The sequence below is a fragment of the Hesperophylax consimilis genome, chromosome 28 (assembly GCF_061612785.1).
Source record: "Hesperophylax consimilis isolate HC1 chromosome 28, BYU_Hcon_1.0, whole genome shotgun sequence".
In the NCBI taxonomy this organism is placed as follows: domain Eukaryota; kingdom Metazoa; phylum Arthropoda; class Insecta; order Trichoptera; family Limnephilidae; genus Hesperophylax; species Hesperophylax consimilis.
The window spans coordinates 6,947,040-6,962,915 of record NC_142863.1 but is presented as its reverse complement, the minus strand read 5'-3'; the positions used below and the strand labels follow the sequence as shown (position 1 = coordinate 6,962,915).

Genomic DNA, 15,876 nt, shown 5'->3' with positions numbered 1-15,876 from the left:
AAATTCTGCCTCAATACAGGTTCGCCTAGTGAGGCAGGTTATGCACAACCTAAAATATAGTATATTATGCCATTTCTATATAACACTCTTACATTCATATATATTTTTTCTTATATTAGAAACTGCCGTATTATTGTAACATTATTCTTTCAACAATTTCATTGTTTCTAACTGACATATAATTATACAACTAACTGATGATATATTATATATATTCTGTAATTTTTTGATGAAATAAATAAATTAAAAAAAAAAAAAAAATTGAAACAGTGTTGTCGACTATTTCATCTTTTGATAACAATATGTGATTCACACAGGTTTTATTTTTTTCCGTTTTAAATTTTATTTATTTTTTTCAAAATGGGTCTATTTTCAGGGCTTTAGTAAAAAAATTATTAAAAATAGAAAATTCATTAAATTATGTTAATTATTGAAAGCTAACATACCAATCTGTAAATGCTGCATAACAACTTGGTGGGATTTAGCTTTATTCACAGTGAAAAAAAATCATACTTTTCGTCTATTTTTTTGATGCCTATAGACATCGTCATGGAGGTAATAATGGGTTAACATCAAAAATATTAAATGATATATTGCGTAAAGTTGTTCTAGTTTCAATAGAAATATTACAATTTTACTTTACTTTATGCTTAGTGTGACATCTAGCGTCAAATAGCATTAGTATAATAAATAGCTTCAAGCTTGAACCGCTAGATGACGGAGTTAAATCTGACATGACAACCAATACCAACTTTACGAAACTAACTCGACAGACGTCAGGATTTATTTTGATTAGGTGATAAACGTCAAACTGTGTTAAAAATATCATATCGTTTCAACTTTTGAGATAGTGAAATTCAATAATGGCGAACGGAACTCCAGAAAGTGAATTCTCGATAGAATGTTTCCAAAACTATTCGGCTCCCGAAGTGTTTATCCAAGGACTGGCGGGAATCGTTAACCAGACTGATGTCGAAACCATGATTCGGTCTCAAAAACAAATGTAAGCATTGATATCTATGTGTAGTTCTTGTATTGATGTATTTATTTACTGTTGTACACTTATATTGTATATATTACCTTGTAGATTAATAATTATAGTCATTCAAGTATCCTTTGACAGGATCAATAATCTGATTCCAATTTTTTTAAACTTTTTTTGTGTTAATTATTCAGGCTCGCTGGCCTCTGGAAAACCGTCTAGCGCACAAGATTTTTTTCCCGCCGACAAACCGTTCATGCGCTGCTGTCCTTTTAATTTCGCCCTAGCTGGAATTTTTTTATATGCGATTTAAACCTGTACGCCATGAGAATGTGCATTAATTTTTTTAACCGAATCGCTTGCACTTGAAACTCTTTAGAGTTCAATTTTGGTTTTCCTTAATTGATTGATTCACCATTAACTATAAAAGGTAACTACAGTCAAACTTGGTTATAACGAGCGCGAGGTGACTGACTAAATTTTCTCCTTATGTATGGCCATTAATCGTATGTACGTACTTACCTGGCTCTACTATCAATATATAATAGTACAGTATATTTTTTGAAAATACGAGTAGGTATTACCTTTATTGTCATAAATAACTAGCTTGCGGGATTGTTTTGGTTTTTGGCTGTGAAATTTTACTTGTCAAAAACCCGTGGCCCGCGTGTCAATTTCATACGGCCCATTTGGCCATAGAGAAAAATCTAAATATTTGGGGTAATTCTTGAAAACCCTGGCTTAGAACATTGTTATATAGAGCTTTGGTTAATTTACGCTGCATTTCCTGAATGTAATCAAATTTGAAGAACCGGTTTGCATAACACGATTAAAAAAAATCAACATAAATCTTAACTCTTGAATATCGCTGTCAACCTTCTACCCCTCAAAGAAAACAAAAAAAAAATCCACTTGTAAGTTGTTCCCCCTCTGCTGAAAAAGTTGTGCATCACTATCATAAATTTACCCCCTGCAGGGATGTAGGTACTCGTAACTAGGTACCTTCATAAACATATTTATTGGTTTTTAAAACAAAATTTACGATTAGTTGTAATACAAAAGGATTTGTTAAAAGGGAACAAATTTGCGAAGCTCAAATTTCGCATGACTTTCGCAGATTTTATGACAATTTTACATAGTGCCTTTATGATGTAAATAGTTGTTTGTTTTAGTAATTAAGTTGAAATGAAGTGCAGTTTCCATAATCTGTGACTAAAAAGTGAGGCAGTAAAGTGAATATTTCCCTAATGTTGTTTACTACTACTCGATTTTATGTTCAACAGCTCAGCTGTGGAACGATTTGCCAGCTTCTGCGTTTCCTCCCTCCTACAGCATGGGTCTTGAAGAGACATGTTTACTATTTCCTCTCCTCAAAAAGTCATTCAGCATTCCCAAAGATGACATAGTCCTAAAATAAATTATTTTCCTCACAGCCTTCTTGACATTAAACAGACGACGCAGAAATCGGTGACCAGCATGTGCTGCGAGACAGCTTATTTCAGCTTGTGCTTTCTCAGTCATTTTGAAATTTGTCGCAAATGTAGTATACGAAATATTACTGGCCTGCGCGCGCGTAATGCTGACACTGTGCCGCGTTCACAACTGTGTGCAGAACAGCGTAGATGCGTGTCTGCGCTGCGATACGATACTTACGGCGATCGATACTCGTACATACATTACAATATCTGCATTGTCCTGCTTTGCACTAAACTGCGAGCTGCGTTGCAGCATCTGCTCAACCTTAGTGTTTGCTTTCCACTCTCAACAGCTGCATGTGTCAGGTGTTTAAGGTTTCAGATGTCCAGTCAATAGTTCTACTAGCTCCCTCAGTTACTAGTTGCCTGGTTCCTTGATATATAACGTAACGTATAATTTTGTGAACAGGCTACAGAGATTTGAGAAGACCAACGAGATGCTGACCAACTGCAACCTGCTGAGCGCCAGTCGTCTGAAGGTGGCCGGGGTTGAGTTCAAGAAGCACACGCAGCTACTCCTCGACATGAAGAAGGACCTGGATTACATCTTTAAGAAGATACGCCTGCTCAAAACTAAATTGAGGTTAGTTTTTGTTATTTATTTATTTATTTTGTAAGAAACAAACAGCTTTTATATAATATACAATGATAGATATAAATATACAAGTTAACTGAAGTCAAGCCACAGAAGTTTCTTATGTTAAAGTGCATTAAAAATGAAGTTTTAGTATCTTAAAATTAATTTGGTGTTAGGAAAGGGAGAGGAAGGGGAAAATAGGAAGAGGATAGGAGATGCTCCCGATACATTCCATACTCTTATATTAATTATAATCGATCGTACGCATTACTTCATATCGATATTTCTTTAGGTTATTACCAAAAATTTCAATGCTGTAAAATTTTGTATTATATTGTGCACATATACGAGGAATTGGGGAATTTTTTCGAATGTTTGTTCTACACGAGGGTAGATAAAATAAATCAGATTGTCGGGTTGATCTAGACGGAATATGAAGATTTATTAAATTAGTAAGTTCTGGTGAGTCCAGACCATTATTTATTTACCTTTTAAAACTTTATACCACCAGTTTTTTTGTGAAATGCATCGGGTAAGGATATCACGAACAAGGTATAAGCCTATAAAAGAACTTTGATAGCTCCGATATGATTTAAAATTTTCACTCATACATTCTACACTCTAACACCCTAATCTCCCGTCATACATCTCTCACATTCCTCATCTAACTGTCTTAAATTATCATATGAACATTTTCAATCTGTAAACATCACCTGCCATAACACAGGGGTATCCCTAGCACGGCGGGTTAAATAACACTAAGAGATGTATCCGCTGTAAATTTTTTTTGTAATGTTTCAAAAAAGTATTATCATAATTTTTGAGGTATCGTGCCACGTCTGCCCTAATATTGGACACTGTTATGCTGTCCGAAACATTGGCTAAAGAAGGTGGAAGCGCAACACGGCATATTTTGATAGGTCCGTTGTAATTTCTCATAACACAATTAATTGTAATAGAAAGAAAGGTTTGTAAGAACTCTCGTTGACAGGATTATAGCTGTATATTTAATATGGCGTTATAGGGAAACATACAGTTTTTTTAACTCGATTTTTTTTATTTATTTAACAAAGCTACGACACTAGACCTCCCAATGTCCCTACATAGAGGGTCAGCGTGCAGTATGCAAGTATTTACATAGTTAGTATAATATTGCAGACTCCACAATCTGAAAATAAACGAGTAACAAGAGATAATGTAAAAGACAAAAAAGGATATTATATTATGTATATTACATATCGTCAGCTTAAAACTATCAGGGTCCATTTTCAATGGTTCCAAATCATAATAATTCCGTGTCAGAAAAATAAGGTGTTGAAAGTTTTACAAGTCAACAATACGTAGATTAAACAAACGATGAAGGTCTGAGAGTGAGCCAACGTACGCAACGTGTGCATTACTACGTTCCAAGGCCAATGTGCACACTTGTCCTACGTACGCAATATAAATTTGAATCGTAGCACCTATCGTGATATTCAATGAATTTTACGTTATGAATCTCTTCGTGAACATCTTACTAAATCTGTTAGTTGTTTATCTCCCATTTTAACAACAAAACTAGTAACAAATGTCAGTAAACGCTAAAACAAATAAAACCTTTACCGTCAAATCAACTCGTTGGAAGTTCTTCCAGCAATGCCATTATTCTTTCATATGTCCCACGTCAATCTGGACAGCGCAGATTGGCGTTGTATGTGACAAGTGTGTCTCTGAAGGATCTATTTTAATAAAGAATGTATGGATTGTAAGTTGTCCAGATATCTTAATGTGTTGCTTACATTGCGTACTGGGACCATTGTTCCTTACTTTAACGGGTATTTGGTTGATTACACAAATGTTTGGGTTTTGAAAGGTTCCAGATTTTTATAAATATGTCATTTATTTTTGGTGTACATATTATGCCATGTTGCCCTACCTCCTTTAGCCAAAGTTTCGGACAGTATTACTGTGTCCTTCATCAGGACAGATATGTAAACGAAGATTGTGGTGAAGTGTGCATGTAGATGCGATGCCGTGTTAGTACAGTTTAATTTAAAATGGTTTTCTGTTTTTAGTTTTGGTGTAGCCGTCAATTACCGGATACCAAGAACTATTGAGCTTAGCCCCGTCGTCTTCATTAAGATAATTGGGATTTTTATGAATTTCAATTGCCCATTAGGCGTGCTCTGTGCGTTTTGGGTCTTCCCAGGAACAAATTCTAAGTAGTGGCCGGTTTTAATTAAATGCTTGGCAATTGCCGATTTGTCAGGATGGTCAAGTTTACATGCTCAAAAGTGTTCCGATATCCTTTCGGAGATTGTCCATTCTGCCTGGCATACATAAACGTTGTCACATCCGGAACAGCTGAGTTTGTAAACTCCACCTGTTTCCAGAGGAAACTTAGTTTTTGTAGGCCTTAGTAAGTCTATATTTTTTTCATTGATCTGAATACAATCTTGATGTTTTGTTTTCTCAATATCTTGACAATTCTGTCTGTCACATTGTGAACATAAGGCAAGAAATCTACAGTGTTTATTTATAACAAGGCCTTAATTTTTTTCTCCTTTTTCAATAATTCTTTGTCCATATTTATACGTTCAGTGGCACCTCTCGTAACGAGCGACATTTCGCATAACGAGCGACGCAGAAAGGGAATGTCACTTGTGAGCCAGGACTTCCGCGCCAGTGCGTCAGTTTCTGGTTAGCACTCGTTCCGCTAGCTCAGTAGTGTAGCATGTGATCACACATTTTTCCAAGCTAGTGTTCAGACATTCCAAACGTTCCAAAGTTTAATAGCCCTTGCAAAAATGTCCCTAAAGAAAAAGTCACAAAAGTGTGAGTGCGGCTGATCTAATGCGCACCTTCAATCGGTCTACATCTACGATTTGCACTATCCTCAAGAACAAGGATAAAATTAACAAGATAGATGCTTCAAAGGGAGTGTCAAGAATGTGGAAATGGTTACCTATTCTTGATGATGTGGAAATGTTGCTTCTCATATGGATAAACGAAAAGCAATTGCAAGGTGACACTATTAACGAAAACATCATTTGTGAGAAGGCGAAAGACGCCAGGATCGTCAACTGCCGAAAAAGAAATACAATTTAAGGGAAGTCATTGGATGGTTTGAGAAAGTTAAGAGAAGAATCGGCATCCACAGCGTTGTGAGGCACGGTGAAGCAGCAAGCTCTGATACAAAGGCAGCAGAAAACTTCATCAGTGACTATAAGAAGCTCGTAGATATTGAGGGTTACCTGCCGCAACCAGTTTTTAATTGTGACGAGACGGGTCTCTTCTGGAAAAAGATGCCGAAGCGAACCTATATAACAGCAGAGGAGAATGAAAGACCACCTCACGCTGCTATTTTGTGCCAATGCAAGCGGCGATTTGAAAATTAAACCGCTGCTTGTTTATCATTCAGAAACTCCACAAGCCTTCAAGAAGTGTAACGTCTAGAAAAGTAGAAGACAACCTGTCATTTTCACTGATTGGATCAATGAAGTGTTTGGTCCTTCTGAGATGAATCTGCCACTCCATGTCTTGTTCGTAATAGACAATGCATGCGCCCATCCTCCAGGTCTACAAGATGATATTCTTGAAGAATTTAATTTCAACAAAATCCAGTTTCTGTCCCCCAACACCACTCCGTTTCTCCAGTCTATGGACCAGCAGGTTATTTCAGAAACTCTACACTAAACCACTCTTCGAGCATTGTTTTGCGGTGACTGAATGGACAACTCTCACTCTCAACGAGTTTTGGTAAGATCACTTTCACATCATTGCAAGGTTTAAAACCGTACCTGTGGAGTCTACAGTCAACGAGATTGTGTCTTTGGCTAATACTGTGGGACTGGAGGTGGATAACAACTATATTGATGAGCTTGTGGAAGAGCAGTCAAGAGTTTCTTTATATTTCACATGGTGGAGAGTTTGTTAGTGGATGAGGAGGAAGTAGCAGAGCAACTAAGTTATTTTTTCAAAACTATCAGGAATGTGCTAATTAAAAAAGACTTAATCAAAATCTACATGGCTCTCTGCCAATCACTGTTAGAATATGGTATTATCGGATGGGGCAGTGCAAATAAAAATATACTAAATCCACTAATTAAAACTCAAAAAGCCATAATGAAAATTATACTGAAAGTTCCTGTAAGAACTAGCACTGACGAAATCTTCAACAATCTTAACATCATGTCAATTAAACAACTATGTATATTCTAAAACTATACTCATTTACATTCATAAGTACAAAACCCAAGAAATAACAATAAACACGTACAATAGAAACACTAGATCTCATGGTCAAAAACTTATCCAACAAATAATTAGTAATACAACTTTGGGGCAAAAAAGCTTCTTATATCATAGTATTAAACTCTACAATAAAATACCACTCTCACTCAAAAACCTCAATATTATAACATTTAAATCACAAATAAAAAGCTGGATACTTAATATAGGTAGATCTGAAATAGAAAATATACTGATATCAAACACAGACTAAAACCGAATCAACTAAACTGAATTACACAAAAAAAACACTATCTTACTTATTTTAAAATTATTTAAAAAAAAATTATAGTACATGATATATGTTTATAATTAAATTCATATGTTACTTTGTTGTAATATTAATTTCTTATAATTAAATTATAATATGTAAATGACATCCTCAGCACGGGAGATCCCAGTGAGGATATCATTATATCTATATGTTACCAATGAAAAGAAGACAATAAATCATTATTATTATTATTATTAAACAATCTTCTGGCGCAATAAGAGAAATGCTGAAAACATGGGAAACTGTTGCATCGTACGTTCAGTAGCATTACACTAATAAGGAGGTGGCCATGTGTTTTACAGATGTATTTAATAATAATATGTGTTAAAACCAATGACTCTAGACAGCTTCCTAATAAAAAATAATTAATTATTTTTCATAAATAATAAACTAGTTATTTCGATTTTTTTTATTGTTTTTTGAAAATTGAAATCGCATTCCAGGTTGATACGCTCCTTAAAAATTTATAAGTATGTAATTTTATTTGAATAAACGTTAAAAATAATACAAATGAGTATTTTTTTTGCCATGGAACCATAGACATATGAATATTAGTAGACCTGCCCTAAGTGATTAAAAGCGTATTATCCCCACTCCCCATACCGGTTCCATTGGAGCCGGCTGTGCTCGCGTATGGCCTCAAGTGAAATTTGAAAACGTGACGTCATCATTCTTGTGCGAACTATGGTCGAGGCATCATCGGTTCATTTTACGAAATAACACGGCAAAATGTTGACTTGTACTATGAAAACTTGTAAAAATAGATGTGAAAAAGAGAATAAACCCAATTGTCGTATTACATTCCATATATAAGCATTATTTTACTTTATTTTAAGCATATTCACATCGTATAATATAGATCAGTTTTAGAAACATATACTATCACATCGAGAAACGTCTGGACGCGAAACACAAAGCTGGTTGGTTGCTGGGAAGTAAATTATGAACATTTATAAAAGTGTCTTAACTAAATACTTAAACGAAATATTCGACTCTGAAAATAGAACTGAATTTTTTTGCCGAATTTGGACTTCGCAAATTTGTTCATAACGTGGCGAGTAATTTGCGCTCCCATGTAAAAATGTCTATTCATTCAAAAGCAGGTTTTACTTTTAAGAAGTAAATGGTGATATTATAATGCGAGATGCCTATTTACTGCCAGATTGATTTATTGACGAATCACAGTCAGCCTTACTCCCTTCGTTCTTCAACAGTTGATTTTACCCCTCGCCATTATCTTCTCGTCTATTAATTCCTATGTCTGTGCATGAAACGCATTATCGTATTTTACATTGATTTATATGGGAAAATGTCTTTCATATAACAAGTAAGATTCTGGAACGAATTATGCTTGTTTCCATTGTACTTTTGCTTCATACAATATATTTGGCTGATCGTTGAAACTCCTGTCATAACGAATCCATATAAATGATATTGAATCTCATAAAATAACACTGTAATTTTATTTGTAGCTCCCAGTATCCCGAGGCATTTGAAATCGCCCAGAAAGCCGCCAACCTGAAAGCCTCGCAAGAAGAAGAAGAGGAAGAAAGCCTAGAAAACATTCCAAAACCAACCACGTCTCTCACCAAGGACATTTCCAAATCAACCGAAACACTTCGACCGAGCATTTCCCAAGTATTTTCTAAAAGTCCTAACGACGAATCGAAAACAATCAATGAATCAGACGAGAAAGTCCAAGAGAAGGTGCAGACTAGAAGAAAGAATAGAATCGTGAATGATAAAACAGATTCCGATTTGGAAGAGAGCGGACCGAGCAATACCAAGATGGCAGAAAGCGACGGACAGAAAGAAGTCGTTCGGATGAGAAAAAAGCCAGCGAAAGATGAAAAAATACCTCGCGCTTCCCGATCTAGCAGCTCCTCTGATAACTCCAACGCCGGCGATTCTTCAGGCGATAGCACTTCTGACACCGGCTGATTAAAACAATTGTTTGCTTCTAAATATTTATTAGCTTCATCCAGATACCGCGAGAATAGCGTACGAGATGTTCGCAAATAACAAATAAATAATTTATCAGTCAAAGGGGCAATGTAAAGTGTATGAAATCAATTGTAACTATAATAATTTATTAACATTCAACTATTCATCGATAGATTCACACTTAATCATTTAGTTTCAACTATAATAATATATTCGGAACTTTCCATCAATCGAACTGCCGGCCTCTGTGTTTCCTCCCTCCTACAACATGGGACTCTTCAAGACCCATGTTCACTCCTTCCTCTCCACAAAAAGACCCTCCACACAGCATCCCCAAAGATGACATAGGCCCTGAGGGAAATTATTTTCTTAAGGGCCTCCTGTGTGGAGTTAATTTAAAAAAAATAAAAAAAATTAAAAAAAAATTATCGTGATATATTTTGGGTTATTATGCCATGTTGCGCTTTCTCCTTATTTAGCCAAAGTTTTGGACAGCATCACAGTGTCCATCTTCAGGGCAGATGATGTGAATTAGATTTTGGTGAAGTGGTTTAATGTGGTTTTCGGCGTGTAGTTTTGGTGTAGCCGTCAAGTAACCGACACCAAAAACTATTAACATTAATGAGGTTTTGTGGATTTCAAATACTTGTTTGCATTTGTCTAGCACTTCGACGCACGCCTCATGACGTCTGGATGAAGCTTTTGCTTTGCAAATTTGCTTTTGTTGTCAAATAACTTTAATTATTATACATTTTAGTTTTGCCTCTGAACAGACAATATCTAGAAGTGCAATCTATCTTACCGATTTTAAATAAATTCACATAAGACCTTTCTACACCAAGGTCGAACTCAGGACAATTTAGTTTTTCTATTAAATTTTTTTTTTCGATATTTGAAAAAGTTTGATCAATTTCAGCAGAGGTAGGGATGAATTGAGCTTACTCTGAGTACACAAACACGCCCACAACGCGCTTATATTGGTTTATCTCTTCAGTGTTTACGTTGTACTGTTAAATTCACATGTTATGAATATTGTGAATTCGATCTCAAGTTATATAGTGTTCTTAGATTTTACATTACACTGTTTGTGAGTTAATTACGAAGCTAAATATAATACATTAACAATGTAACTACAAGGCCATTTTATTAATTATTATATTTATATTTGTCATCTTTAGGGATGCTGTGTGGGGTAGTTCATGAGCGAGTCGCACAATTGAGCTAGCTCTTTTTGATGTTTATTTATTTATTTAACGCCCAGAGGGCTTTTACATGTGGGTGGTACAAATTTAATGACAGTTTTGAAACATAAGAAAGAAAAGAAAGAAATATAAAAATAAAATTACATAAGTATATGCGAGAAACAAAATTAAAAATAACAAGAACATAAATTAAAAAATACAGCGATTTGACTGGTTTGCAAAAATATAACTTCCATTTAGGAATAGTATTGAAATAGGTCTTTTACGTAATCCACAAAATTTGCAAAGTTAATATTAAATATATCGACATCACCTAAGTATTAGTTTCCCATAGTGTGAAACCGTTGTATTGGGGAGTTCGCAATGTAATTGCGCTTATGTGTGTTGCAGTGGAATAGTGTATTTTGTCATGTTGTTATTGTAGGTATTCGTTAGTTTATGAGTTGCAGAAGTTCGCAACAGTCGAATTTAGAGTTTAGAATCTTGAATAAAAAGGTTAAGTCGTTTATTTTATGCCTGTCTTCCAATGTGTGTATTTTTAGAGTGTTTAATAAGAAATGATATTGTAAGTCTTCTAGTGGGATATTTAATTTAAAATTTATAAAACGCAGAAATTTTTTTTGTATTCGCTCAATGTTATTAATGTGAATTTTGTAAGAGGGAAACCAAACTACTGAGTTATATTCAATTATGCTTCTAACTAGAGATATGTATAACGGTTTAATGGCTTGTATGGAGTTAAAGTTTTTTTAGTTGTTCTTAATACGAAGCCTAGTGTTTTCATGCCTTTGTTTACAATTTGGTGGATATGATTGGCGAAACTTAGTTTTTCATCCAAAATAATTCCGAGATCTCTCATTTCCGTGACTCTTTCTAAAGCTGTATTGTAAATGGAATATTCAAATAAAACAGGATTTTTATTTCTGCAGAAAGTCAGGGTTTTGCATTTGTCTACATTTAAAAACAGATTATTTTGCACGCACCAATCTTTAAACTTATTAATATTTGATTGTAGTATTTGGCAATGATTTACATCAGTTATTTTTTTGTATAGCTTGATGTCATCAGCAAAGAGCAATACCTCGACATCGTCGAAGCAATTTGTTATATCGTTAATGAAAATGAGAAACAAAACCGGACCAAGGTGACTACCTTGCGGTAGGCCACTGGTCGCACAGAAAGCTTTCGATAGCAATGATTTTATTTTAACAAATAGTTTACGATTAGTTAAATAGCTAGTAAACCATTTTAGCATGTTGTCTCTTACTCCTAGGGCAAATAGTTTTCGGGTTAGTAGTTTATGGGATACTTTGTCGAATGCTTTTGAAAAGTCTGTATATATGCAGTCGACTTGTTTATTTTTTGCAAAAGATTCTAATATAAAGTTTTGAAATATTGTTACGTTAGTTGCGGTTGATCTATCTTTGATAAAACCGTGTTGTTTTTGGTCGATTAGTTTTATTAATTTGGGATAGATTTCATCAAGGACCATTGATTCAAAAAGCTTAGAAAGTACTGACTGTATACAAATAGGGCGATAATTGGTTATGTCAGTGTCGTCTCCTTTTTTGAGGACAGGTGTAATGAAGCTCGATTTCCAGCGGCTTGGAAAATATCCAAGGAACAAGAGGCGGTTGAATAGTACTGTAAGCGTAAGTTTTTAGATTCTCACGGCCAAAAGCATTTTTGTTGTTTTTTTTTGGGGTGTTATGCCGTGTTGCGCTAACTCCTTCTTTAGCTGACGTTTCGGACAGTGTTGCAGTGTCCATCATCAGCGCAGATCCGGTAGATCCGAAGATCTGGACATACACACATCTTCGGATCTACCGGATCTGCCCTGATGATGGACACTGCAACGCTGTCCGAAACGTCGGCTAAAGAAGGAGTTAGCGCAACACGGCATAACACCCCAAAAACAAACAACAAAAAAGTACTGTAAGCGGTTTAGATAATGCATTGGAGCATTTTTTAAGGAATATTGGTGGAATGTTGTCTGGGCCAGCAGATTTGTCAGTGTCTAAGGAAAGTAATTTCTGTTCGCAAGATGTTTGTGTGATATGGCAATTTGTTAAGTGTGTAGTATTACTAAATTTGTATTCGGGTATTTTATCATCGGGGGTTTCGTCATCGTATACGTTTTTGAAGAAATCTTAAAAAAGGTTTACAATGTCTTGTGTATTGTTTGCACTGATTCCATTCATTTGCATTATTGGTGGGTAATCCGTGTTTTCATTGTTTATTTTTTTAAGAAATTTCCAGAGATTTTTGGATTTAAAAACATTATTCTCGATGGTAGTTATGTACATTTTGTAGCAATGTTTAGAAAGATCTTTACATTTTTTCCTAGTTTCCCTAAAGTTTATATAATCAGCTATGGATTTGCTTTGTTTGAATTTTTTGTGTTGACTTTTTTTTTGCTGAAGAGAGGCAGTTAGCTCCGATGAGAACCAAACTGGGTAAGTATACTTTTTCGGCGTGTAAAAGGGTACATAGGATTTAATAGTGTTAGAAAATGTAAAATAAAGTATGTCTAAAGATTTATCAATATTTTCATCTGACAAAAAAGACCAGTCTATATTTGAGAGATGGCAGTTAATTGAGTCAAAGTCTGCTCGTTTAAAGTTCAGAGTTTTTTGTTCAGGTTTGGCATCGTTATCACAGGGTATGTTTAATTTCGTGTATAGGGGAGGATGGTGATTGTCGTGATTGATTGATGGTGATGTGCCGTATTCGTAGGAGTCTCGGTAGACCGTACCACGGCTAAATTGAACGGTTATCTTTTTAGATCAGGAGATATTTTAGAAAAATAGCGCCATTTAAATTATCCAAAGATTAATTGTTATTTCATACTCAGAGACGTGAACAGCATCTGACAGTCCGACATCTTAAATTTTAATTTTTAAAAGAAATACAAACATTCCCGGGTTACGAATAACCTGACAATATTTGAAAATCTCCTACTGATGGAGGAATTGAACACACTTCGCCTAGGTGGGACCCAAACGCGATGTCAACTCAGCCACTGACCAGTCAGGACTTAGACATATGTACCTACACCTACTCATCACCTAGCATCTTATTTATATCGTGTTACGAGGCGGCGTACTGGTACCAAGAGTTGTACATTCATAGCACAATTTGTATTGATATTTCAGGCGGGTAATTGATGGTTATAATAATTTTTAATCAAATTGTCGATCAAATGTGACGAACTTTGAAAAACTTAAAGTTACTAAAGACCCCCTGTAAAAAATGAGGGAGATATTTGAAAACCGCACTCGACTTAAATACATTTTTCCATGTCCAAAATTAAACACTCCATTTGCACAAAATTACTATGCATACCAAGGAAGAACCTTTTTCAATCAACTCCCTGAGGAAATCAGAATCATAAACGACAAAAGCCAAGCTTTGAGCATTTAGAAAAAATATTTTAAAGATAAATTATCAAAAAAATGTAAAGTAAATATTCTTCTTCTAACACAGCAAACTTATTTTGTGGCACCATTTTAATTGAAATTAATAAAATACTTAGTTTTTACCACTTTTATTGTTAATAAATACCAACATGTTTCATGAGCAACGTTCACTTCTTCAGGGTTTTAATAATGCTAATTATAAATAATAGACATAGACAATGGTGTCAATAGAGAAATAATAGACATAGACAATGGTGTCATTAAAAAATAATAGACAATGACAATGGCAACAATGAAAAGATGAGAATGGATAGGGGAAAGAGATGCAATATGGAACAATTTACAAAGGGAATAAATAGGTTTAACATTGGGTCATTTAAAAATAATTTTTGATTGTTAATAATATTCAATTTTGCATTCACACTCTTTCTAATCTCTAAAATTTCTAATTTATCCAACTGAATGCCATTGGCATTACAATGTATTAATTCTATTCCACTATTGAAGTTAAAGGTACCACTAGTTTCCAACAAATGGTTGGCAAACTCCGAGAAATTGTTATGGTTTAAAGATTTCATATGTTCTTTAATCCTTATTTCAAAGTTTCTCGAAGTTTTACCTATATAAAAGAAAACACAATCATTACACTTCAATTTATATATTCCAAGCAATTTTTTTACGAAGCAATTTCTTCTCCAAATATAGTATACATATTAATAAAAATAATTGTTTTATGCGAATGTTATCTTTATTATAATAAAATATTTACAAAATAAAACATATTATACAAAAAGAGACAAGTACTTTATACAAATTATGAGACAAAAATATCTTAACAGTTTTGTAGTAGAGGTGTTTAAAGTTTCGTTTCTGCATTTTTACTGTTTTTAATAATATATTTCACCAATTAAATAAACAATATTGTTGAAATGTTTCTAAAATGTTTACATAGTATAGTTTTAACTTCACTTTGAAATGAGTTTGGCTTTTCTGGACATTGTATATCTAATTTTCGGCGACAAAGAGTTATGAACTAGACTCTGCTAAGGAAACTCAAATTTGTGTGTATAATGCGGCATCTCAGGGATACGCAAGTATTTGATACTCGATGCTTGAAATATGTTGGCGATTACCGCCATATATCTGTGTAAAGGTTCGTACACTGCACTACTGGGACCGGCCGGTCTTTATCACTCAAGTAGTCGATACTTTAAACATGGTGTCACTTGTGTCAAACATTTTGTAACAATGCGTGTGCTTTTAGATTAATACTAGAAACAAAAACAATCGACAAAGAATGACAGCTACAAAAACTGTCTGGTTGAAAGTGAGGTTATGAAAAGCATTATAATGTTGATGTTGCGAGAAATCAAAACATGATTGGTAGTGACGTGGAATCATGATTTCAGTAGCGACATGTACGAATGAGTAGGATACTTGCGTATCCCTATGGAAGAATGGCCTAAATTTCAGATATTTACATATTAGTCAGGTAAGTTTTTAGATTTTCACGGCCAAAAGCATTTTTGTTGTTTGTTTTTGGGGTGTTATGCCGTGTTGCGCTAACTCCTTCTTTAGCCGACGTTTCAGGGCAGATCTGGTAGATCCGAAGATGTTCACATCTTCGGATCTACCGGATCTGCCCTGATGATGGACACTGCAACGCTGTCCGAAACGTCGGCTAAAGAAGGAGTTAGCGCAACACGGCATAACACCCCAAAAACAAACAACAAA

The 15,876-nt window shown here is 34.7% G+C and overlaps 1 protein-coding gene across 1 annotated transcript; it reads left to right on the top strand.

Annotated features, from left to right (window-relative positions):
* The first annotated feature begins 767 nt into the window (after positions 1-767).
* Positions 768-10,651, top strand: LOC149410102 (kxDL motif-containing protein 1). Its single transcript, XM_089648538.1, has 3 exons — positions 768-1,003; positions 2,867-3,040; positions 9,050-10,651. The coding sequence occupies exons 1-3, from the start codon at positions 864-866 to the stop codon at positions 9,516-9,518; spliced, it is 783 nt and encodes a 260-aa protein (XP_089504664.1). The 5' UTR covers positions 768-863; the 3' UTR covers positions 9,519-10,651.
* The last annotated feature ends 5,225 nt before the right edge of the window (positions 10,652-15,876 follow it).